This window comes from Sus scrofa, chromosome 14 (genome assembly GCF_054392235.1).
Source record: "Sus scrofa isolate SSC_HxYL_T2T_F1_AM1 chromosome 14, Sscrofa_HxYL_maternal_Yorkshire_Landrace_v2.0, whole genome shotgun sequence".
In the NCBI taxonomy this organism is placed as follows: domain Eukaryota; kingdom Metazoa; phylum Chordata; class Mammalia; order Artiodactyla; family Suidae; genus Sus; species Sus scrofa.
Window position 1 is genome coordinate 49,564,089 of NC_139396.1, and position 24,987 is coordinate 49,589,075.

General features: G+C 48.5%; 1 protein-coding gene across 1 annotated transcript in view; it reads left to right on the forward strand.

Annotated features, from left to right (window-relative positions):
- The window catches only part of SCARB1 (scavenger receptor class B member 1), a gene marked incomplete at its 5' end in the record, with an annotated part of 92,148 nt that overhangs the window by 39,267 nt on the left and 27,894 nt on the right, over positions 1-24,987 (forward strand). Inside the window, 5 exon segments of the mRNA NM_213967.1 lie at positions 10,034-10,191; positions 12,745-12,886; positions 18,131-18,334; positions 21,457-21,552; positions 24,052-24,167. Coding sequence (NP_999132.1) covers positions 10,034-10,191; positions 12,745-12,886; positions 18,131-18,334; positions 21,457-21,552; positions 24,052-24,167 — 716 coding nt within the window.

Consider the following 24,987-nt stretch of genomic DNA (forward strand, 5'->3'; position numbering starts at 1 on the left):
AGAAAGGGACATGTGAGGAAAGATGAGAGATTTGGCCATGCTGCAGGAAAGACATTGAGGGCAGGGAGAACTGCTGGTGCAAAGGCCCTGGGGCAGGAGTGAGCCTGTGTATACAAGGGACAGCAAGGAGGCTGAGTGACAGGGACATCGCAGGCCATGGGGCCTGGAGAGGCTACAGGGGCCAGACCAGATGGAGGGGCTTGCAGGCTGACATTGAGATGGCAGCTTTTATGTTTATTTTACTTCCAGTAAATAAAACATTCCTCATTACTTTGTGTGTTTGAAAAATTCATGTTCAGAGCCAATAGTGACTGCATCTTTCTTGTAGCTTGTCCCTATTCACTCAAGAGTCTGTCTTTGAGTCTTTTTTTTTTCTTTTCTTTTTTTCTCTTTTTGGCCATGACACCAGCCTGCAGAAGCTCTGGAGCCAAGAGATCCCATTGTGGCTCAGCTGAAACAAACCCAGCTGATATCCATTAGGATGCTGGTTTGATCCCTGATCTCGCTCGGTGGGTTAAGGATCCGCCGTAGCCATCAGCTACGTGGCGTAGGCCATCAGCTACAGCTCCGATTGGACCCCTAGCCTGGGAACTTCCATGTGCTGTGGGTGTGGCCCTAAAAAGCAAAAAAGAAAAAGAAAAAGAAGTTCTGGGGTTAGGAGTTAAACCTTCACCACAGCAGTGGCAGTGCCAGATCCTTAACCTGCTGAGCCTGGGGAACTCCAACTGTCTTTGAGTCTTATCCAAGTAGGCCCTGGTCCTTTCGTTTTGCCTTATATAGTTTGGTGGGAAGCCAGGTTTATCTCTGGCTGAGGATCTGCTGAACTGTCTGTTCTTGTTCGAGATTTGACAATTCTTTTTTTTTTTTTTTTTTTTTTTTGTTTCTTTTTTAGGGCTGCACCCACGGCATATGGAGGTTCCTAGGCTGGGGGTTGAATCAGGGTTGCAGCTGCCAGCCTACACTACAGCCACAGCAATGTGGGGTGCAAGCCACATCTGCAATCTACACTGCAGCTCATGGTAGTGCTGGATCCATAATCCACTGAACAGGGCCAGGGATTGAACCCTCATCCTCATGGATACAAGCTGGATTCTTAATCCACTGAGCCATAGCAGGAGTTCCCTAACAATTCTTTTGTGACCTTCTTGCACACATGTAGGAATCTCTGTGGGCAGAGTTGTTCAAATGTGGGCTGTGATCTGACAGTGGGATGCAAGATGATTGAGGTGAGTAGGGACCAGCATTTTTTTTTTGTCTTTTTTGCCATTTACTGGGCCGCTCTCGCGACATATGGAGTTCCCAGGCTAGGGGTCCAATCAGAGCTGTAGCCACCAGCCTACGCCAGAGCCACAGCAACGTGGGATCTCCAACCCACTGAGCAAGGCCAGGGATGGAACCCTCAACCTCATGGTTCCTAGTCAGATTTGTTAACCACTGTGCCACGACGGGAACTCCGGGACCAGCATTTTAAAAATATAATTAGAGTTCCCATTGTGGCTCAGTGGTTAACGAACCCGACTAGGAACCATGAGGTTGAGGGTTCCATCCCTGGCCTTGCTCAGTGGGTTAAGGATCCAGCATTGCTGTGAGCTGTGGTGTAGGTCGAAGATGCGGCTCGGATCCTGTGTTGCTGTGGCTGTGGTGTAGGCCGGCAGCTGCAGCTCAGATTCAACCCCTAGCCCTGGGAACTTCCATTTGTTGCGAGTGCAGCTCTAAAATACTAAGTAAATAAATAAATAAAATAAGAGTACAATTGAGTGGCATTTAGTACATTCACAATGTTGTAATGTGCAACCATTAGCACTGTCTAGGTCCAGAACGCCTCTTTCACCCCAAAAGGAAATCCTGTACCCATTAAGGAGTTGTTCCCCATACTCTCCTGGCAAGTACCCATCTGCTTTCTGTCGCTGTGGATTTGTTTGTTCTAGACACTTCACATAAAGGAGTCATACAATATGTGTCCTTTTGCAACTGGCTTATTTCACTTAGTAATGTTTTCTTTTTTTTTTTTTTTTTTGTCTTTTTGCTATTTCTTTGGGCCGCTCCAGCGGCATATGGAGGTTCCCAGGCTAGGGGTTGATCGGAGCTGTAGCCACTGGCCTTCACCAGAGCCACAGCAACGTGGGATCCGAGCCATGTCTGCAACCTACACCACAGCTCACGGCAACACCGGATCATTAACCCACTGAGCAAGGGCAGGGACTGAACCCTCAACCTCATGGTTCCTAGTCGGATTCGTTAACCACTGCGCCACGACGGGAACTCCTCACTTAGTAATGTTTTCAAGATTCACCTCTGTTGTAGCACGTGTCAGAATTTCCTTCCTTTTTCTGGCCGTGCTGAGACATGCAGAAGTTCCCAGGCTAGGGATTGAACCGTGCCATGGCAGTAGCAACTGCTGAATCCTTAACCTCTGGGCCACCATTTTTAAGGCTGAACAACATTGGATAGACCACATGGCATTCATCCATTCATCTGTCGATGGACACTGGGGTTGCTTCCACCTTTTGACCATTGTGGATAATGCTGCCATGGATATAGATATGCCCATATACATCCTTTTGTAAAAGGTGTGGTTAAGGAGTTCCCTGATGGCTCAGTGGGTTAAGGATGCGGCGTTGTCACAGCTGGGGCTCAGGCTCAATCCCTGGCCTGGAAACTTCCCCATGTCACTGGAGCAGCCAAAAAAAGAGAAAAAGTGATGAAAAAGTCCCATTTCTTGATTTTGTTTGCCATCTAGGTTGAGGTGTATACATTCACTGAAGCTCAACAAACTACACCCAAAAAGGATGATTGATCAGGACCGTGGTAATATTTTGCTAAATGGAAGAAGACATACATATGTGGCCTTTTGTATCTCTACTTGTGTTTAAGAAATAGAGAATTACGGATGCATTTGAAGACAGGAATGGTAGGATTCTCTTTATTTGAGAAAAGGCAAATCCAGAGGGACAGGAAGTAAATGAGTGGTTGCTAGGGGCTGTGGGAGGGGATTGATTGCTAACGAGGTTCTGTTTTGGATGCTGAAAACTCTCACTGAATTTGATAGCAGTGATGGTACAGAACTCTGTGAATATACTAAAAACCATTGAATTGTACACTTTAACAGATGGATGGTACAGTATAAGAGTCATGTCTCAATACAATTCTCAGAAAATGTTAGTGTCATGTTTTCAAGGTTCACCCATAGCATTCATCCTTTTTAAGTGTAGTTTGATGGATTTTATCAAATGTATACATCTCATCTATATGGCAGCCAAAATCGAGAGATGGGACATTTTTACCACCTCAAATAGTTTGCCGATGCCTTTTTTTGGCCTCATGCACTACATGCAGGAGTTCCCAAGCCAAGGATCGAACCCAAGCCACTGCAGTGACCAGAGCCACAGTAGTGACAATGCCAGATCCTTAACCCACTGAGCCAGCAGGAATCTCCTCCCAATGCCCTTTTGCAGTTAGTTCCCTTCCTCTGCTCTCAGCCCCTGGCAACCCCTGATTTCTGTCCCTAGAGTTTTCTCTTTTCCACAGTGTCATATAAGTAAAATCATATAGTATGTAGCTTTTTTATCTGGTGTATAAAATTTAACATGGGCTTTTTTTTTTTTTATCTTTTTGGGGCCACACCCGCGGCATATGGAGGTGCCTAGGCTAGGGGGTTAATCGGAGCTGTAACTGCTGCCCTACGCCAGAGCCACAGCCGTGCCAGATCCGAGGCAAGTCTGCAACCTACACCACAGCTCACAGCAACGCCAGATCCTTAACCCACTGAGTGAGGCCAGGGATCGAACCCGCAACCTCATGGTTCCTAGTCGGATTCATTTCTGTTGCACTATGACAGGAACTCCCTAACATAGGCTTTTTACGGTCTATCCTTGGGTTATTGATCAGCAGTTGGTTCCTTTTTATTTTTTAATTAAAAATTGTTTTTTCTTTTGATGGCCACACCCTTGGCATATGAAAGATCCAAGGCTAGGGGTCAAATCAGAGCTGCAGCTGCCAGCCTATGCCCAGCCACGCTGGATCTGAGCCGCATCTGTGACCTATGCCCCATAGCTTGCAGCAACCCTAAATACTTAACCCACTGAATGAAGCCAGAGATCAAACCTGCATCCTCATGGATACTAGTTGGGTTCTTAACCTGCTGAGCCACAACAGAAACTCCAGTTCCTTTTTATTACTGTTTCTTCCATTGTATAGATACATAGCCATTGGTTTATCCTTTGTGGACATTGGAGTTATTTTAAAAATGTGTTTATTATTGATGGACATTTAGGTAAGTCATGCTCTCACAGGCTTTGTAGCCTTTGTACAGGCTGTGCCCATAGCCAGGAACACCCTCTGCATCTTTTTTTCCTGGCAGAGCCCATCTCACCTGTGAAATCCTCGGCCCACATGCCCCCTCTTCCAGGCAGCCCTCCTGACTGTCCAGGATGAACTCAGAGGATCTGGTTGGATAAGAGGGAGTGGCATCCGAAGAGGGATCACCTTGGCCTTCTCTCTGTCAGTCTTTGTGTTCGGGCTGTGCTCTTTGACCCCAGGGGGAGGGGGCAGGGATAGAATCAGCTACGTTAGGCAAAAAGCCCTGAGCTTGGCTAGCGGCCTGTTATCTAATCAGCTGCCTGGTCCTGAGACCTCTGGTCTTGTGTGACCAACCAAAAGAAAGTGGATTATAAGCAGTGCAAAGTCCAGACCCCCTCCGAAGGTGGGGCAGTGACAGGGGGAGGAGGAAGTTTGGTCACTCCTGGCCAGGTGACTGGTTGGCTGTCTGGGTCCTTGACTTCTACTAGGCCCCGTTCTAAGCACTTTACCTCCACAAACCCCCTTTAACCTCACACTGGTCCTAGGAGATGGATGCTATAATTGTACCCATTTTATGCATGAGGAAACTGAGAGGCAGAGAGAATCAGTGACTTACCTAGATCTGGGTCCTGCGGGATTCCCTGTGAGTGAGTACCCGATGAATGGAGTGGAACTCCAGAGCCCCAAACCCCCTTCTGCTGGAGAGAGACACACATGACTTCATCTAATGATTCACTGGTTTGTCCCTGATTTTTCCTGAGCTGAGTGGATAGGCTAGGGGATTAGGAAAGCGCAGTGGGATTCCGGAATTCCAAAGGCTTTGATGGGTCCAGGTACCTTTGCCAGGGCTGGGGGAGGGAAGCAGGAACTGGAAACTATTTTTTTAAATTTTGGAGTTCCCGTCGTGGCACAGTGGTTAACGAATCTGACTAGGAACCATGAGGTTGCAGGTTCAATCCCTGGCCTTGCTCAGTGGGTTAAGGATCTGGCGTTGCCGTGAGCTGTGGTGTAGGTCGCAGACGCGGCTCGGATCCCACGTTGCTGTGGCTCTGGTGTAGGCCGGTGTCTACAGCTCCGATTAGACCCCTAGCCTGGGAACCTCCATATGCCATGGGAGCAGCCCTAGAAATGGCAAAAAGAAAAAAAAAATTAAAAATAAATAAATAAAATTTTTTGGCTGCACCTGCTGAAAATGGTATGGAAGTTCCCTGACCAGGGATCCAACCTGCACCTCAGCAGCGACCTGAGACAACACCAGATCCTTAACCTGCTATACAACAGTGGGAACCCTGAAATTGTTTTTTTTTAAACCACTTTACTGAGATATGATCAACATTAAAAAAGCTCTATGTATATAATTGTACGACTTGATGAGTTTGGAGTAAGTACACACCTGTGAAATCATCACCACAATCTGCACGGTAAACGTGTCCGTCAGTCTCTGAAAGTTTCCTCCCATCCTCTTTATTTATGATTGTTATTATTATTGTTATTATTTATGCATGATGAGGAAGAGATCTGTACACCCTAGGCTAGAGGGTGCATTGCATATTTAAATATTTGCTAGAGGGTGCAATGCTGCATTGCATATTTAAATATTTGCTAAAAGAATAGATTTTTTTTAAATTTAAAAATATTTTTTGGCCCCTCTGCAGCATATGGAGTTCCAAGGCCAGGGATGGGATCCAAACCAAAGTTGTCACCTATGCTGCAGCTGCGGCAATGCCAGAGCCATAACCCACTGTGCCTGGCCGGGGATGGAACCTCAGTCCCAGCATTGCAGAGAGGCCCCGTTGTGCCATGGGGGCGAGAGGGGGGAAATCTAGGAGAGTAAATCTTATGTGTTTAATCACAAACATGTAAAAGGAAGGAAACTGGATTAATGTCATGATTTCTTCTGGGGGGGACGCTGATGGGCCCCCGTACCTACCAGTCCCGTATGTATCTGTTCTATGGATGAGCGAATGGCAGAGAGGACGTCAGGGACCACCTGCGTCTGTTGCTTCTCCCTATGGGCCTGTCTTTGTTGCTTGGGGTTACAATTTGAGGATTTCCAGAGTCCCCTGGTGGCTCAGGAGGTTAAGCATCCGGCAATGTCACTACTGTGACTCTGGTTACTGCTGTGGGGCAGATTCGATCCCTGGCCTCAGAACTTTTGTATGCTACGAGCACGGCCAAAAGAAAAAAAATGTGACACCCCCCCAACCCCACCAGCAGCCTCCAGGCTGAGGTCTGAATTCCAGTGCCCAGGGGGCAGGCTGGGGGGATTGGCTCTGGGGTCGGACCTGCTGTGCGTGTGGGGAGAGCCTCCCAACCTCACCAGGCCTCAGTTTCCCCACCAGTTACATGGAGAGGTCACCCCCTCCGGGAAAGGAAGGTGGTGAGGTGCTCTGGCAGGTGTGGCATAGGGGCAGCCTGGCGGGGTGGGGGTTGGGGGTTGCAGCTGTGGCCTGAAGATGTGGGATGTGGCTCCCGGGTTTGTCCGATTTTGAAAAATAAGTTGTTGATACTGAAACGATGGGAAGCTGCCATAGAGCCATCTGGATTTCTGGCAGCTCACAAAACATGGCTTTGCTGGAACAGCCAAGCCCTGGGGAAATCAGAGGCCCAGAGAGGAGTAGCAGCTGCTGCCTTTAGTTGGGGGGTGGTGACCCCATCTGTTCACCGTGGCCCCCCCACCTCCACACTCACCCGAATTGCCCTCTTGGTTGTACATGTTAGAAGTGAGCTGGGGGACAGGCCCTGCCTCCCCACAGCTGTGCACGGGGGCTGTCATCCTGTTCCTCCCCCACTTCTCCCAGCCCTGGACTAGGCCTCCCTGGCCTCTGCCTCTTCAGAGCTGAGGGCTGGGAGGACCGGATGCTTGCTGCACACTCCCTGCCTTTTTTTTTTTTTTTTTCCTTTTTAGGGCCCCACTTTGGCATATGGAAACTCCCAGGGTAGGGGTTGAATCGGAGCTATAGCTGCCAGCCCACACCACAGCCACAACAACGCCTGATTCAAGATGCATCTGTGACCTACACTGCAGCTCATGGCAATGCCGGATCCTTAACCCACTGAGCGAGGCCAGGGATTGAATCTGCATCCTCATGGACACTATGTCAGGATCTTAACCCACTGAGCCAGAACAGGAACTCCCTGCTTCCCTGCCTTAAACTTGGAGTTGGAGAGCTCAGGGCTGGCCCTACCAGGTCTTGTGGCTTTTTTTCTCCCACGGAAGAGGTCAGCTGTAACCTGCCACTGTGGAACTGGGCTCACCCCTGCACGCTCCTGCCCCAGGAATCAGGAGCTACTTGGCCAAAGGTCAGGGTGGGTGGATCCCTGGGACTACAGCCTGTGGAGGCTGTGCCCTCACTTATGTCTTCATTAAAATGGGCAGAGGAGGGAGTTCCCTGGTGGCTTGGGGTTAGGACTTGGCGTTTTCACTGCTGCTGCCCTGGTTCAATCCCTGGTCTGGGTACTGAGATCCCACATTAAAGCCAAAGATAAATAAGTGAAAAAATAAAGGGCAGAGCAGTTGGCAGCTGCCTTGAAGGTCCTAGTGCTGGTCAGGGAGGTGACAGTGCCTTGCAGTGTGTGTCTGTGTAGCACACCTGGGAAATGGTCCTGTTTTTGCATTTTATGTGCCATGTTTACTAATCACTTTTATTTGCACCTACTTGGTGCTCAGGTTACAAAAATGACCATCAGGGAGTTCCCATTGTGGCTCAGTGGATTAAGAACCAGACTAGTATCCATGAGAATGCAGGTTTGATCCCTGGCCTTGCTCAGTGGGTTAAGGATCTGGTGTTGCCATGAGCTGCAGTGTAGGTGGCAGATGTAGTTTGGATCTAGTGTTGCTGTGGCTGTGGCTGTGGCTGGCGGCTGCAGCTCTGATTCTACCCCTAGCCCGGGAACTTCCATATGCCACAGATGCAGCCCTAAAAAGAAAAAAAAAAGAAGACCCTTGAGTTCTTTTGTGGCGCAGCTGGTTAAGGATCCAGTGTTGTCACTGTTGCAGCTCCGGTCACTGCTGTGGTGTGGCTTCCATCCCCTGCTTGGGAACTTCTGGATGCCATGGGTGCAGCCAAAAAAAAAAGAAAAAAAAAAAAAAAAAAAGACCTTTGTGACTCCCATAGCTTGTAGGAGGATGTGTTTATCTGTAAAGAATTTTTACAGAAGAGAAGTCTCTGATCTGATATCGTCAAGAGAACCCTGACATCCAGATTTTATATTACATCCCCAGTTTTTTGTTCTTGGCAATGAATTCAACTTCATTTAAATGCTACTTAGGTCAAACAAGACACAGCCATGGGCACAGAGTCACTAGCCACACTGTACAAATGGGAAAGCTGAGGTTCAGGGCTGACCAACTTGCTCGAGTGGCCCCTGGGTCTGATTCCGTCTAAATCCAATCCCTCCCAGGGTCTCCCTGTTGGGGACACGGGGTTGGGTCTAACTGGCCAGCTCCAGCCTTCTGCCTCCTCTGGAGCTCAGCCCATTGGTTCTGGGACAGTGGGGGTGGCTGTCCTTGTCCAGGAAGCCCACGTTCAGAGAAAGAGTGAGAGTGACACAAGCTGCTCAGCCACCTAGCTTTGCAACACTGAGTCTGTCTGAGGTGCTGGGTCAAATTGGGATTGGGTGGCACTGGGGGGATCTCCTGTGTCACTGGGGCAGGGACCTCAGGAATTAGAGGCCAGTGGGCTTCAGACCCATTTCCTTCGGCCTTTTAAGGAAAGCAAATTTTTGCCAAGCTTTATAATAATCTGGTGATTTCATATGAATTTCCACATTGCTGCATTTTCATGGGAGATTTCTCTGGTTCTCATCTGGTCTAGCCACACCTGCCTCCTTGCTGTTCTCAAACTCTGTCTCAGCATCTCCCTGCCTCAGGGCCTTTACACAGGCTGTGACTTCTACACAGAATTACCCACCACCACCAAATCCACGTGTTCTCCACATTGCCTTTAGTTTTTAATTTTGGTTTGGTGCTTCTGTCTTTTGTTTTTGCTTACATCTCACTTATCTGACCCCTCTGTTTGAAATGGCAAGACCTGCCTCTCCTCTTCTAGAATAAAAGCCCCATGAAGTTGGGGATCTGGATCTGTCTTGTATGCTCTCTTATCCCGGCTCTTAGAAGAGTCCATGGTATGTAGTAGGTGCTCAGTACATGTGTGTTGCATGAATGAGCCTACTTCCTACCAGGTGCCATGTGCTGTGGTCCAGCAGTGGCCATCTCCTGATCCCAAGGTCAGGCTCCTGTTAATAAAACATATTTCAAAAGTTAACACATAAAAATAGTGTTACCTATGGAATTCACGCTGCGGTGCAATGGGATTGGTGGCCTCTCTGCAGTGCCAGGACCCAGGTTTGATCCCTGGCCTGGCACACTGGGTTAAAGGATCTGGTGTAACCACAGCTGTGGCATAGGTGGCAACTATGGCTTGCATCTGATCCCTGGCCTGGGAACTCCATATGCTGTGGGGCAGCCAAAAAGAAAAAAAAGAAAGAAAAAAATTACCTATTAACATTAGTTATGTCAACTCCGGAGCGGCATGTGTGAACAGCTTTCCCATCACCTTTGGTCCCCAGAGCATCCCCCCTCCCAGACAGGGAGCCCCTTTTCTGATGTGCCTCTGGGAGTCCACAGTGCAGGCCGGCATCAGGCAGCTATTCTGGAGCTGAGTGGTAGGGTAGGCCAGTGGGTGGGGGCCCTGGCCCTCCTCCTCACGGGCGTGTTTGTCTCGTCCCCCAGAATGTGCGCATCGACCCCAGCAGCCTGTCCTTCAACATGTGGAAGGAGATCCCTGTCCCTTTCTACCTCTCCGTCTACTTCTTTGATGTCATCAACCCCAACGAGATCCTCCAGGGCCAGAAGCCACAGGTGCGGGAGCGCGGGCCCTACGTGTACAGGTGAGGACGGAGGGGGCTGGGCTGGGACTCATCACCCCATTTTAAAGACAAGGAAACTGAGGCCCTTTGCAATAGAGAGGCCTGTCCAAGGTCAGTCTGCTTCTCCTAACCTATCTGCTATCTGCTCTGGCACTTGAGACTTGGAGTAAGAGCCTGGCTTTGCTGAACTCTGGACAAGAGCCTTTACTTCCCCATGCCTCAGTTTCCCCTTCAGTCAAATGGGGATGCTAGCACCCACTGGGGAGTGGTTATGAGGATGGGATGAGAAGCCCAGCACAGTGCCTGGCATGCAGTAAGAGCTCAATAATCATTAGCTGTTAACATTACCAAACTCAGGTTTGGCTGTTTGCCCTTGGGTGCAAAGGAAAGGCAGGCAACCTGGGAGATGATGGATTCATGTCCAAAAACCGAATCTGAAGATACTGCTTGGCCATGAAAGTCTTTTTTTTTTTTTTTTTTTTTCTTTTTAGGGCAGCACCTGAAGCATATGGAAGTTCCCCGGCTAGGGGTCGAATCAGAGTTACAGCTGCCAGAGACCTACACCCCAGCTCATGGCGACACCGGATCCTTAACCCACTGAGTGAGGCCAAGGATTGAACCCGCAACCTCATGGTTATTAGTCAGATTCGTTTCTGCTGTAGCACCACAGGAACTCTGGCCATGAAAGTTTTTAAAGGGAGAATCATTTGGGGAGGGGGTCAGGGTCTTCATCAGCTTGCACTGTGTGCAGACTGTCTTCTGATTGGTTGGTGGGAGGTAACAGGGTGGAGCTCCCGGAATCCTGGGCTCTGCAGGAAGTTACCATCCTCCACCTGGGCGGGGGCCTCAGTTCTGGCAGAAGAACTCAAAGGTATTGTTCTGCAGATCCTTGGAGGAGGAACCCGGCCCCTGCCCCATCCCTGTGCTATTGTCCCTTGACCTCTCTTGACCACTCCTCCTCGTTTGATTCTGCATCCTCTCCCTTCCCTGATAAGCAACTGTTTGAATCTGTCCTTTGGAACTCAGGGAAGGTCGAGGAGGCAGCCTATAAACAGAAAACAGGGGACACGGAAAAGGATTGTACCCCAGAGGGCCCTCCTCTGTTTCATTATGACCATCGCTGCCACCGTGTCTTCGTTTGGTGGCTTTTTGGTGGGAGGGTGCAGCTCTCCAGGGGCTCCTGGGCTTGTTGGATTGGCTGGAGCAGTTTTCCAAGAGATGAGGGAGGGCTGTTGGAACACAGGTCTGATTTCTGCCCATCCTGCCCTAAGGAAACTGTCATCCTGGCTGAGCCTACCCTTGAAAGGCTTCTATGTCAGAGCTGAGCCTGGTTTGCCAAAGTTTCTATTTACCCCTTCATTCTATAAGCATTTATGGCGCTTCCTGTGTGCCAGGCACTGTGCCAGTTCACTATAAAAGGCAGACAGAAGCCCCTGCCTCGCAAAGCTGATATTCCAGTGGAGAGAGAATTAACGGGTGGATAAATAAAGTAAAGCCAGACAGCGTAAGTGTGATGCAAACAAAACAGGTGAAATGATGGAGCATGCTGGAGGCAGGGCTTGGCCAGTGTTTGTCTAACTGGAGGGTCAGGGAGGACCTCTGCAAAGGGGACACTTACCTTGACCTGGGTGCTGGGAAGAGGCACCACAGTGTGAGGGTCTAGGGGGAAGTGGATCCTGGACAGAGGGAGCAGCAAGTGCAAAGGCCCTGAGGTAGAACACCCTGGTACCCCAGGAAGGGAGAAGGCCTGTGTGGCTGGTGTGTTAGGAATGAGGGGAAGAGTAGGAGAGAGGAGGCCTGAGAATTGGACAGGGCTGGAGGGTAAGGACCTCAGAGCCCATAGCAGGAGCTTGATTTTATCCTGTGTGCAAAGGAAGGTTGTGGGCTAGACAGTAATGTGATGTGATTTCCTCCTTTCGAAGGGTCTTCTGGGGAGTTCCCGTTGTGGGGCAATGTGATTGGTGGCATCTTTGGAGGACTGGGATGCAGGTTCGATCCCCCGGCCTGGCACAGTGGGTTAAGGATCCAGTGTTGCCCAGGCTTCGGCTTAGGTCGCTAGCAGGGCTTGGATCTGATCCCTGGCCTGGGAATGCTGTACGATGAGGGACGGCCAAAGAGAGGAAAAACAGCAAAAGTAAGACAACCAAAATCAGAGTCTTCTGGTGCTCTGTGGAGAATGGATTGCCGAGCAAGAGATAATAATGACAGCATAACAATAGTCAAAATTGCAATGGATGCATCATGTTTTCTATGCATCAGGCAACCGTTTTAATTGCTTGTCAGGCATTTGCTCCCTGAACCCTCATGGTAGGGAGGTAGATCTTGTTATTACTCCCATCGAATAGGTGGGAAAACTGAGGCTCAGGTGGTAAGCGATGGAGCGGGAGGCAGCGGCCTGGCCAGGTGGAGAGGGCGTGTTGGGATTCAGTTACAGAGGCTCTGGGGGGGCAGGTGGCAGGATGACAGACACTGGGGGGTGGGGTGGGGGGGTGCCAAGCTCAGTGCACAGACTGCACAGACATCCCAGGGCCCTCTCGCTCCCGGCCTCTGACCCTCCGGCTTCCTCGCCCGCAGGGAGTTCAGGCACAAGAGCAACATCACCTTCAACGACAACGACACAGTGTCCTTCCTCGAGTACCGCAGTTACCAGTTCCAGCCTCACAAGTCCCGCGGCCTGGAGAGTGACTACATCGTCATACCCAACATCCTGGTCCTGGTGAGGTGCCCCGAGGCTGCAGCCCCTCTCACTGCCTGCCTGCCCCCTGCACCAGGCAGTCCCTTGAGTGTGCAGCCTGGGGCTCCCGGGGCAACTCTCAGCTTGGCGGGCTTCCAGGGTGCGTGGTTTGGGGGTCTTGGCCAAAGTCGTGGTCTTTCCCTTTTCGACCTGCAAAGCTAAAATCTCCCGGGGTACTCTTGTGGCCCAGTGGGCTAAGGATCTGGCATTGTCACTGCTGTGGCTCAGGTTGCTGCTGTGGTGTGGTTCCATCCCTGGCTCAGGAACGTCCAGATGCTGTGGCCAAAAAAAAAAAAAAAAAATCCCAAAAGATGGGAGGTGCCTTGTGGTCTGGTGGTGAGGACTCTGTGCTTTCACCGCTGTGACCCAGTTTCACCCCCTGGTCTGGGAACTGAGATCTCAGTGGGGGAACTGAGATCTTGCAGGAAGCCGCAGCAGGCCCTGCCAACTAAAAAATTAAAAAGATAAGATAACATAGGATAAAATCAGTGGGGGGCTGAATGAGGCACCCCCCAGGCCAAGTCTTTGTACAAAGTGTTTGCAGGGAGGATGTGGGCGGGGTCTCGATTCTCTGCAGGTGAGAGTCCTGGCAGGAGCTGGATTTACTGCCTGCCTCCCCGGTGTGTTGGTGTGTCAGGGTCCTGAGGACCGCCCCCAGGTTTGCTGATTCAGGAGGAGGGCCCACAGGACCCAGGCTATACGGTTCTGCTTTTGGCTCTGGTTTGGTCCCGTGGAAGGAGGTGGAACAAAATCAGCAGAGAGAGGGGACAGGAGGTGTGGAGACCAAGCACAGGCCTCCAGCGGACACGCTTAATCCCCCAGCGATGAGTGGTGACAACCTGTGTGATTGTCCTCTACCTGAACACCCAGGAGAGACTCAGCACCCAGGGTGTTTATTGGGGGCTGGTCTCCCAGGCTTCTCTGCCTGGCACGGATCCAAATTCCAGACTCCTGGAAGGAAAGCAGGTGATCAGCTTGAGCCACGTCCTTACAGTCCAGGCGAGGGGAGCCTCTCTTATCCGTTGGGGAATGTGGGAGCCCCCCTGAAACCAGGATCTCAGATGCCAAACGGGGGCGACCTTGCCAGCAGGCCTGCTGGGTGAGGGTCTTGCTAACACCACGTGTTAGAACCTGTGTTTAAGGCTTTACACACAATACCTTGTTTATTTGTCAGTGATCCTGTGGTCGTTGGGTACTATTATTTTCTTTGTTTGTAGAGGAGGAAGACTAAAGAACAGAGAGGTTTAGTGATTTATCTAGGGTCACTCAGCTAGTGAGTAGCAAATTAGGATTTAACAATTTTTTTTTTCATTTTTTAAAAGTTTTTTGAAGTATAGTTGATTTACAACGTTGTGATAATTTCTGCTGTACAATAAGGTGATTCAGTTATACATGCACATAATCTTGAAAAAAAAATTTGGCCTTGCCTACATCATGCAAGGTTCCTGGGCCAGGGATGGAACCTGCACCACAGCAGTGAGAATGCTGGATTTTTTTTTTTCCTTTTTTTTTATTACTCAAATGAATTTATCACATCTGTAGTTGTATAATGATCATAACAATCTGATTTCACAGGATTTCCATCCCACAGCCCAGGCACATCCCCTCAGGAATGCTGGATCTTTAACCCACTGAGCCACCAGGAAACTCCAGCAAAGTCTGGGGCACTCAGGCCTCTATTTAATCCTCTTTCCACATAGTTGAGGGTCATCAGGCACTTGCTCTGGGCCTGATCCCCAGGCTAGGTTCTGAATTAGATGTGAACTCACCTAGTGAGTCCATTGGATGGACAGGAGAGAAGCTCAAATAAATGCAGCCGGAAGCCCTGCAGCTGCCTCCCTCAGAGTTAGATATGCATGTTTTGGCAGTGAAGTCACTCCCCCCCACCCCAATCAGGTTGGTAAAGACTGTGTGATGATGCCTAGGGCTTATGAGCATTTGTGGAAACAGACGTTGCCGAAAGGAAGAGAACTGGTGTGAGCTGCGCAAGGGTAGAGACTTTCAGTATGAATTGCACATGCCTTTGACCTCAGAAGTTTCATAGGTAGGAATTTGTCCCATGGATAGAGTAACAACGTGGGCCAAGATGTTTGTTCAGTTAAGGATATTTATTTCAGCAATGTTTTCAGAGCACAGGCTAGAAACAGTGTAAATGTGCATTGTTACATTGTCTATTGTGCGCAGGCAGTGGACTGGTATGGAGTGGGCAAAAGGAGGCAGGGCTGCAGGGGCTGTCATGGGGCTACATGCACGATGCTACCACTCATTTTCTCCACAGGAGAAACACATGCACATACCCACTTACGCACATGTGCTTTTATGTGCCTAGATCAGAGTGGGCTTTTTTTTTTTTTTTTTTTGCTGCCCACCCTCAGTGTATGGAAGTTCCTGGGCCAGGAGTTGCATCCAAGCCACAGCTATGACGACAGCAGCAGTAACACCAGACCCATAACCCCCTATGCCTCGGCAGGAACTCTAAGAGTGGGCTTTTTCTGCAAAGGGCCGGATAGTAAATATTTTAGGCTTTGAGGGCTAGGTGTTCTCTGTTGCAGCTATTCAGCTCTACATTACAACACAAGAGCAGCCCAAGGAGTTCCCTGGCGGCCAGTTAAGGGTCCAGCATTATCACTCCTGTGGCTGCTGTGGTGTGAGTTTGATCCCTGGTCCCAGAACTTCCTCATGCCATGAGTGTGGCCAAAAAAAAAAAAAAAAAAAAAAAAAAAAAATCAGTCCAAGACCATAACATAAATGAGTGGGCATGGCTATATTTCAATAGAACAATTTTATGGATACTAAAATGTGAGTTTCTGATAATTTTCTTTCTTTCTTTCTTTCTTTTTTTTTTTTTTTTTTTTTTTTTTTTTGGCTTTTTAGGGCCATAGGTGCGGCATATGGAAGTTCCCAGGCTAGGGGTCAAATCGGATCTGTAGCTGCAGGCCTACACCACAGCCACAGCAATGTAAGATCTGAGCCATGTCTGCGACCTACACCACAGCTCATGACAACACCGGATTCTTAACCCACTGATTGAGGCCAGGGATTGAACCTGCGTCCTCATGGATCCTAGTCAGGTTTGTTACCATTGAGCCACAACAGGAACTGCTCCTATAATTTTCTTTCCTTTTTTTTTTTTTTGTACCCATGGCATGTGGAAGTTCCCAGGCTAGGGATCAAATTAGAGCTACAGGTGCTGACTATGGCAACACAGGCTCAGATCCACATCTGTGACCTATGCCTCAGCTTGTGGCACTGCTGGATCCTTAACCCACTGAACGAGGCCTGGGATCCAGCCCAAATCTTCTTAGATACTATGTTGGTTCTTAGCCCATTGAGCTGCAATGGGAACTCCAGTTTCCTATAATTTTCATGTTTTTCAGAATATTCTCCTTTTGCTTTTCTTTCAACCATTTGAAAGTGTTAAAAAAAAAACCACTCTTAGCTACTGGACTGTACAAAAGCAGGTGGTGGGCTGGCTTTGGCCTACGGGCCACAGTTGTCTGACTTCTGGTGTAGACTGTCTATGCAGGAGTACCCAAGAACTCTTAGCAGTGGGCTGCCTTGGGGGAGAGGAACAGGAAGAGGAGGGTCATGGGTTGGAGAGGGACTTTTTTTCTTTTACAATTTTTTTTTGCTATTTCTGTCCTTTTATGATTTTTAAGAAATTTTTTAAGAATTAAAAAATTTTAATGTTAAGGAGAGCCTCGTGAGTTTCTATGAAACCAGACCTCTATACCCTATGTTTTAGGAATTGCTAAAATGTTTCCTTTTCTACAAGTGGAGATTAGCTTTTGGAAAAAGTGCTTTAAACAAATAAATAGGAATTCCCATCATGGCTCAGTGGAAATAAATCTGACTAGTAGCCATGAGGATGCAGGTTCGATCCCTAGCCCTGCTCAGTGGGTTAAGGATCTGGTGTTGCCGTGAGCTCTGGTGTTAGGTCACAGATGCGGCTCGGATCTTGTGTTGCTGTGGCTGTGGTGTAGGCCTGCAGCTACAGCTCCAATTCGACCCCTAGCCTGGCAACCCCCATATGCTGTGGGTGTAGCCCTAAAAAAAAGACAATAAATAAATAAATAAATAAATAAATAAATAAACCCATTGCCAAGAGAGTATTTCCAATGGAAAGAAAAGAATAGAGTATAAATTCACCCCTATTCTAAGCACCCAGATATTGGGTAGAACAGCCACTTGGGGCTCTTGGAGTTTGGGAGATGCTAAGGAAAAGGAGTAGAGTCTCCATTAGAACTCTTTTGGTTACAAGGTGAGAATAAAAGGTGCTCCAACTTAACATAAATAAAAAGAGCATTTATGGGCTCATGTTACTGAAAGGGCTGGAGTTGGTATGGTTTTAGGTGCAGCTTGATACAGGGTGCAAACAAAGGTTGCCAGGATCTGTGTTGGTTCTATGCTCGGGCAGATCTGCCCTTCAGGATGGTTAAAACCTGGCATACGCCACACTTAAGGACAGCAACAAGCCCCTCCCCTCTCTACCTCACATCCCCAGTGGACCATCTCCTTGTGGCTTGTTGGCTCTGATTGGGCCACATGTACATTCCCAAACCAATTGCTGCAGCCAGAGGGAGGAAGGTTTCTGTTTCTGATTGGCCAGGACTAAGCCACATGCCTGCCTCTGGGCCTGGGGGTGCAGTTAACTGGCCTGAACCCAAGAGCACAGGTGGTTCTGTTATTGAAGCATCAGGGAATGGGTCTGGATGCCCTATTTTTTTTTTTTTTTTTTTTTGTTGGAATCAGGAAAAAGCAGCTATTTTATGCAGTTATTCACAGTTAGAGAATATTTATAGCCTGGTTATTAAAACACATTTCATAGGCTATTCCTAGAATATGGCAATAGCTGTTAGATGAAATACTGCTTTTTCATTATATTCATAGGAATAGGAATTTCATCTGTTTAAAAAAGAAAGAGAAAAAAGCCCCTTGCTATGTACTCTTTATCCATTTTTTCTCCTGTGTTTTAAAGTTTAATTAAAGTATAGTTGATTTACATGTTGTGATGATTTCTGCTGCACAACAAAGTGATTCGGTTTTATGTATATATAAGGATAAAGGAGTCACATATATATATCCTTTATCGTTAAAACAGAATACCCCACATGTCCACTCTGGGGACCCCTGTAGGCCCGAACATGTCCCTAAATGGACTGTGACTTGAAGCCTGGCTTGAAGTCCAGCTGTTTAGCCTCTAACCCCTGTCCCTTGGCTTTGCAGAGCGCGTCAGTGATGATGGAGGATAGGCCCATGAGCCTGAAGCTGATCATGACCTTTGCATTCAGTGCCCTTGGCGAGCGCGCCTTCGTGAACCGCACTGTTGGTGAGATTATGTGGGGCTACGAGGACCCCCTCATACATCTCATCAATAAGTACTTCCCCAACATGTTCCCCTTCAAGGGCAAGTTCGGGTTATTTGCTGAGGTAAGTGCTGCCCCATGAGAAGTGTAAACCCTGTGTCTTGTCCTCCACCGACAGAGCTTGGAAACTCACTACCACCTTGCTTTTGGAGCTGGCTTAGGGTCCAGGGGCTGTAGATTGTGAATGACAGAAAACCTAACTCAAATTGGCTTAAGCAAAATAGAGAATTTATTGGCTTATGTACTTGAAAACTCTAGGGATGGATTCAGGTGCAGTTTGATTCAGGTTGAACTTAGATGACTGGAGGTGGTGCTGGAAGAAAGGGGAATGGCTGCCTAGGAGGCAAGTCACAAATGTCAGCTATAGCTCTGCCGCAAATTGTCTGCTTTTTCTTTATCTTGACTCCTGGTAATCTAGTAGGAGTAGTGATTAGGAGTGATTAGGAGTAGTGATTAGGAGTCTGAGTCATGGTCTGATGTAGAATTGGATCCCTGGCCTCTGATTTCTGACCTTGACTCCCTCAACCACAGACTTTGATGATCCCTCCGTGTTGCTCCAGCCTAAACCTTTCTGGGCTCTGCTGATCTGGTGTTGGGGTAGTGGGAGGGAGAAACTGTAATTCTGGTCTGGATATATGATAGCTGCTCAGTACATTTTTGGGCAGGATGACAGGTTCTGGGTGTGTGGGTAAGTTGGCGAGTTTGGGGTAAGTGGCATGATTCTTATCAAAGGATATTGCAAACCTATAAACGAATGAAAATGATTACAAATTGAGTAGCATACCTATAACCTATGTTTGACAATATATAGTGGAAATCCCAGTCTCCTGTAGTGACTGTTCAGTGTTGGTGTGGTGGCTTCATACTCGTCAGTGACCTGGAATTCTCCTGCTCTGCTCTGCCCTCCTTAGGCTGTGGTTTCCATACTCGAGGTTACCATATGGTCCAAGGTGGCTGCTGGAGCATCAGCTGTCACATTCACATTCCAGACAGCACAGATGGAGGGAAGAAGTAGTGGGGTATCGAGGGGCAGGCAGGGGAGTCAAGGACAAAACTGCACGTCCCAGCTGTATCCCTCTTTGGGAGCGAAAAAACCCAATTTCCTCTTGTTTTCCATTGGCCAGAACTTAGTCATGTGACCACACTTAGCTGCAAGGGAAGCTGGAAAAGGTTGTCTTTAATCTAGTGTGTTGATCCCTTGAGTAAGGTTGGGGTTTTGTTATGAGGGTGAAAGGGGAGAATGGACTTTGGGTGGTAACTAGCAGTCTCTGATACACTTTGTCTGTTATAATTTATTATGCTGGTATTCTTTTGGGTGAGCACATATTAATAATAATAACAATAAAGCATTTTGAATTCCTATTATTTCTCAGGCACTGTGCTCAGCAGCTTTCACACATTAGCTCTTTTAATACTCCCAGTGCCTCTTTGGAATGGCTCCTGTTACTGACCACTTATATTGGCTGAAGTTTGGGTTTGTGAAACTCTTGAATGGACAGGTGACAGGGCACACAGATATTAGGGTGCCAGAGCAGGCTTTGAACTTGGGCCCTGCTCTTGAGCCTGTTTGTTTAACCAGTTGGTAATCGATGTAGCCATTTGACCAATAAATAACCCTTACTGAGTTCCAAACAGGTGCTGCACCTTTCGTTGTATGATGTCCTCTGAGGTAAAAGGGTGCTTTCTAGATTTTACCCAGCAGTCACTCATTTCTTTTTTTTTTTTTTTTTTTTTTTTTTTTTTTGTCTTTTGTCTTTTTTTGTCTTTGTTGTTGTTGTTGTTGTTGCTATTTCTTGGGCCGCTCCCGCGGCATATGGAGGTTCCCAGGCTAGGGGTTGAATCGGAGCTGTAGCCACCGGCCTACGCCAGAGCCACAGCAACGCAGGATCCGAGCCGCGTCTGCGACCTACACCACAGCTCACGGCAACGCCGGATCGTTAACCCACTGAGCAAGGGCAGGGACCGAACCCGCAACCTCATGGTTCCTAGTCGGATTCGTTAACCACTGCGCCATGACGGGAATTCCCACTCATTTCTTTGTACATTGTGCATGTCTTTGCTCTAAATTAGAAATCTGTTTCTAAGAGGAGTTCCCTGGTGGCCTTAGCAGTTAAAGATCCAGCATTGTCACTGCTGACGCTTGGGTCACGGCTATGGCATGGGTTCAATGCCTGGCCCAGGAATTTTGGCATGGCCAAAAAAAAAAAAAAAAGTAAAGAAAAAAAGAAATCTGTTTCTAAGAAATAACTCTCTGAGTGCCAAAGCCTGTGCTTCCTGTCTAGAAAGTATTTGATACCTTGGGTCCTGTATCTCTCAGGCTGAGCCAGCATAAGCAGCCCTCAGTTCTCAGGGGCTTAAAACAACAAAGATTTATTTCTTGCCGGTATGCCATGTCCAGTGTGGGTGGCCAGGGGGCTTCTGCTCCTTGCAGTCACTCAGGGACCCAGGCTGAGAGAGGCTCCAGCCTGATAGGCCCTTCCCTGATCACTATAGCAATAACAGAAGGCACGGCGAGATTCACATGTACTGGCAGTGACATACCACTTCTCTTTTCCTTTTTCTTTTCTTTCTTTCTGTTGTTTTTTATGGTTGCACTTGCAGCACATGGAAGTTCCCAGGCTAGGGGTCAAATCGGAGCTGCAGCTGCCGGCCTACATCACAGCAACTCCAGATCCAAGTTGCCTCCGTGGCCTGTGCTGCAGCTTGTAGCAACGCTGGATCCTTAACCCACTGAGCGGGGCCAGGGATGGAACCCAAATCCTCATGGATAGTACTCGGGTTCTTCACCTGCTGGGCCACAATGGGAACTCCTCTCCTTTTTCATTGATCATGTTCATTGATTGAAGAAGTCACATGGCCATGCTTTATTGGGGGGGCGGGGGCTGGGGTGACTCTACCATTCACCTGGGAGGAGAATCAGACTTTCCTGGAGTTGGAAAGGGCAGGGGTGGCATTTTCCAGGAGGGGATACTGTCATCAGGGGAGTGTCCTTCCTAGAAACCCTCTAAGTCCTCGTCCTCTTGGTCCCCTGCAGGGGATCCAGCAATGAACAAGATGATGAGGTCCCATCTGCTGGGGGAAGTGGGGACAGCCTGTAACTAAGCAGGTGGGCTTGAGTACTGGCCCTTGGGGGCCTTCGCCTCCATCCTGGGGCTTAAAGATGTCATCCTCTGCTGTTGTCTGCAGCTCAACAACTCCGATTCCGGGCTCTTCACCGTGTTCACAGGGGTCAAAGACTTCAGCAGGATCCACCTTGTAGACAAGTGGAATGGGCTCAGCAAGGTAAGGACAAGAGGCCGAGGCCGGCCTGCGCACAGGGGCCAGGTGGGGATGGTGGGGACTGCCAGGGCCGGCCTCCCAGGGTGGTTGCATCTGTCAAGGAGAATGCTCTCAGAGTAGGGGGTTCTACCTGTGCTTAAGGCTCACCTAGCTCTTGGTTCCTGATGGATGGGTGGGGCATAGGAACTACTTATTTAGCACCTAGTGTGTGCTAGGAGCTGAATTATTTCTTTCCTTGGGTGCTTCATTTATAAGAATGCTTCAAAAACATTACATTGATGATATAACCATCCATTGCGTTAAAAGATTATTAAGAAAGGGAAAATTATGCCAGAAACACAGGAAGATATCCACATTAAAAAATAAAATAGGGAGTTCCCGTCATGGCCGCGCAGACTAGTATTCATGAGGATGTGGGTTCCATCCCTGGCCTCGCTCAGTGTGTGAAAGATCTGGCATTGCCCTGAGCTGTGCTATAGGTCACAGATGTGGCTCTGATCCCGCATTGCTGTGGCTATGGCGTATGCTGGCAGCTACAGCTCTGATTGGACCCCTAGCCTGGGAACCTCCATCTGCTGCGTGTGTGGCCCTGAAAAGCAAAAATAAAATAAAATAAAATAAAATAATAGTGCTAAGGGTTAAGAATCTGGTGTTGTCACTGCAACGACTTGTGTCTATTTCTTCAATAGACTGAATGTTTGTGTCCCCCTGCAAACAATAAAAAAATTAATGGAGTTCCCTGGTAGCCTAGCAAGTTAAGGATCCGGTGTTGTCACCACAACAGCTCTGGTCGCTGCTATGGGGGGGTTCAATCCTTGGCCTAGGAATTTTTACATGCTTTGGGCACAGCCAAAAATAAATAAATAAATAAATAAATAAATAAAATACTAGATCCTGAGTTTCAGCAGAAAAAGTAAAATAGAATAAAATAAAGTAATAGAGATAGGTATAAAGTGCACTTTGCATTACTTCACAGGCCCAGCCCCACTCCCACCCAAACTACAGAGGAAACCCACAATTATCAGTTTGGGGTATAATCTTACTGCCTATTTTTTTTTTTTTTAAGGGCCACACCCACAGCCTATGGAAGTTCTGAGGGTAGGGGTCCAGTCGGAGCTACAGCTGCCGGCCTACGCCACAGCCATGGCAACACCAGATCCAAGCTGTGTCTGCCACCTACACCACAGTTCATTTAACCCACTGAGTGAGGCGGAGTTCTGTCCTCATGGATACTAGTTGGGTTCATTACCACTGAGCCACGATGGGGAACATTTGCACATGTGGGGTGTTTTCCTCTTGGAACAGAATGAAATTATACTGTGCGCATTGTTTTGCAACTCGCTTTTTTCAGCTTAGTGGCCTTACCTCATTATGCATGAAAGTGACTGTGCAGTGGTGGTGCCCACACCTTCCAAATGCTCACAAGGTGATGGTTGCAAAGACCTGAGGGCTGGAAACAGATTATATTCCATCAGTGCCCAGATGGCAGGATTACCCTTTGCAGCCAGTAAGAACCATTCTGCATGGGCACTGGAAATTCACTTTGGCTTGCTTTTTCAGTATAAAAAATGTACACATGATTAAAAACCTTTTGATAGGGGTAGAAAGTGAGAAGTCTGTTTTTTTCTGTTCAAGTCTCACTAACCAGAGGCAAATGCTATATATATATATATATATATATATATATATTTTTTTTTTTTTTTTTCAGGGCCACATTTTTGGCATATGGAGGTTCTCGGACTAGGGGCTAAATGGAGCTGTAGCTGCCCTCCTACACCACAGCCACAGCAACGCCAGATCCCAGCTGCGCCTGCAGCCTACACCACAGCTCATGGCAACGCCGGATCCTTAACCCACTGAGCCGAGGTCAGGGATTGAACCTGCATCCTCATGGATGCTAGTCAGGTTCGTTAATTGTTGATGGCAACTCCTGCTTTTGTTTTTGTTTTTAAATTTGTTTTCGCTTTGTTTTTGGCCGTGCCTGAGGCATGCGGAAGTTCCTGGGCCAGGAATCGAACCTGAGCCACAGCAATATTGCTGCAGTGACAACGCCAGATCTTTAATCTGCTGCACCACCAGGGAACTCTGGAAACTGCCATTTTGAGAGCACCTGGTGGCCACGGTTATGATTTTAAATATTTTACTTACTGTGCTATTTTCAAACTTGATCTGTTTTTAGGAGGTGTCTGGTGACTTCCTGAGAGGTGAGGATGTCACTGTGCTCCTTAGAGATGTGGGTGACAGGCCCATTTTATAGACGAATTTACTGAGTCCCCAGCAAAGTTGCACATTCAGGGATGCACAGTTAGGGGTTGGGGTGCTGCAGTTAACAATCTGTCTATACAGTCTGCTCCTCTACTGCTATGCCAGGCTGTCTCTGTCGATTGGATGACAGGGCCCAGGGCCTGGTGACATCCCCCAGCTCAGGTGGGCAGTGCCCAAGAGTATTTCTTTAAGAGGCCTTGCTCTACTTCATGACCATGTCTGAATGCTTTCCTACAGGTCAACTTCTGGCATTCCGATCAGTGCAACATGATTAATGGAACTTCCGGGCAGATGTGGGCACCATTTATGACTCCTGAATCCTCTCTGGAGTTCTACAGCCCCGAGGCCTGCCGGTAACTGCCCTGATGTGGGACATTCTGGGCCTCCTTGGAAATTCTGCTTTGTGGATTCTCAGAGCTGAATCAGGTGGCTTTTGGTGTGCACTTGGGAAGTGCTTGGCTCCCTATGCGTCCACTGGCCCTGGTTGCCATCTTGAATTCTCTTTGGTTGCACCATGAAGAGCCAGGCCTCAGCTGCTGGTGCTTTTGCAAAGCCCAGAGAGAGGCTGTTGGCAGGTGTTGGGGCTTGGTTGGTGGGGACAGGCAGAAAATGAGCAAGATCGCAAGGAACCGTGGAATAAGGCAAGCTGTGGGCTCCCCATGGGGACTGTCCGGCTGCCCTAATTTCTCTCTGGATGTTGAGATGTCTGGATCCCTCTCTGCTGCCCCTTCACTCCAGAGAGGCAGCCTAGGAGGTCAGCTTGGGGCTAAACAATTCCAATGGCCCTGGCTAATGGGTACGAAGAGACCCTGCATCGTAGAGCCCCTCTTTGGGTGCTGCACTGTCCTCAGCTCTGCTCAGGCCACTCTGGACAAATCCTTTGCTTGGGAACTCACTAATGGAAACACCAACACACCTGCCTCCCCAGCAAACTTTTATGGAGTCCCAATTGCACCAGGCGTGGGGGCCACGGCAGAGATGAGGTGGGCATCTGTTCCCTGGGAGTTCTGTCCTGGCCCGGTTGTGGTGGGGGAGGGGGGTGGGACTCAGGGCCACACACCCAGGGCAGAGTGTTAGGGAGTGGTGGTGCTTTGCTCTGCTTGTGTTCACTTCTTCAAACTAGAAATGTCAACCTGGGGAAAAGTTGTGAGAAAGCACACCTTTCTTGGAGTT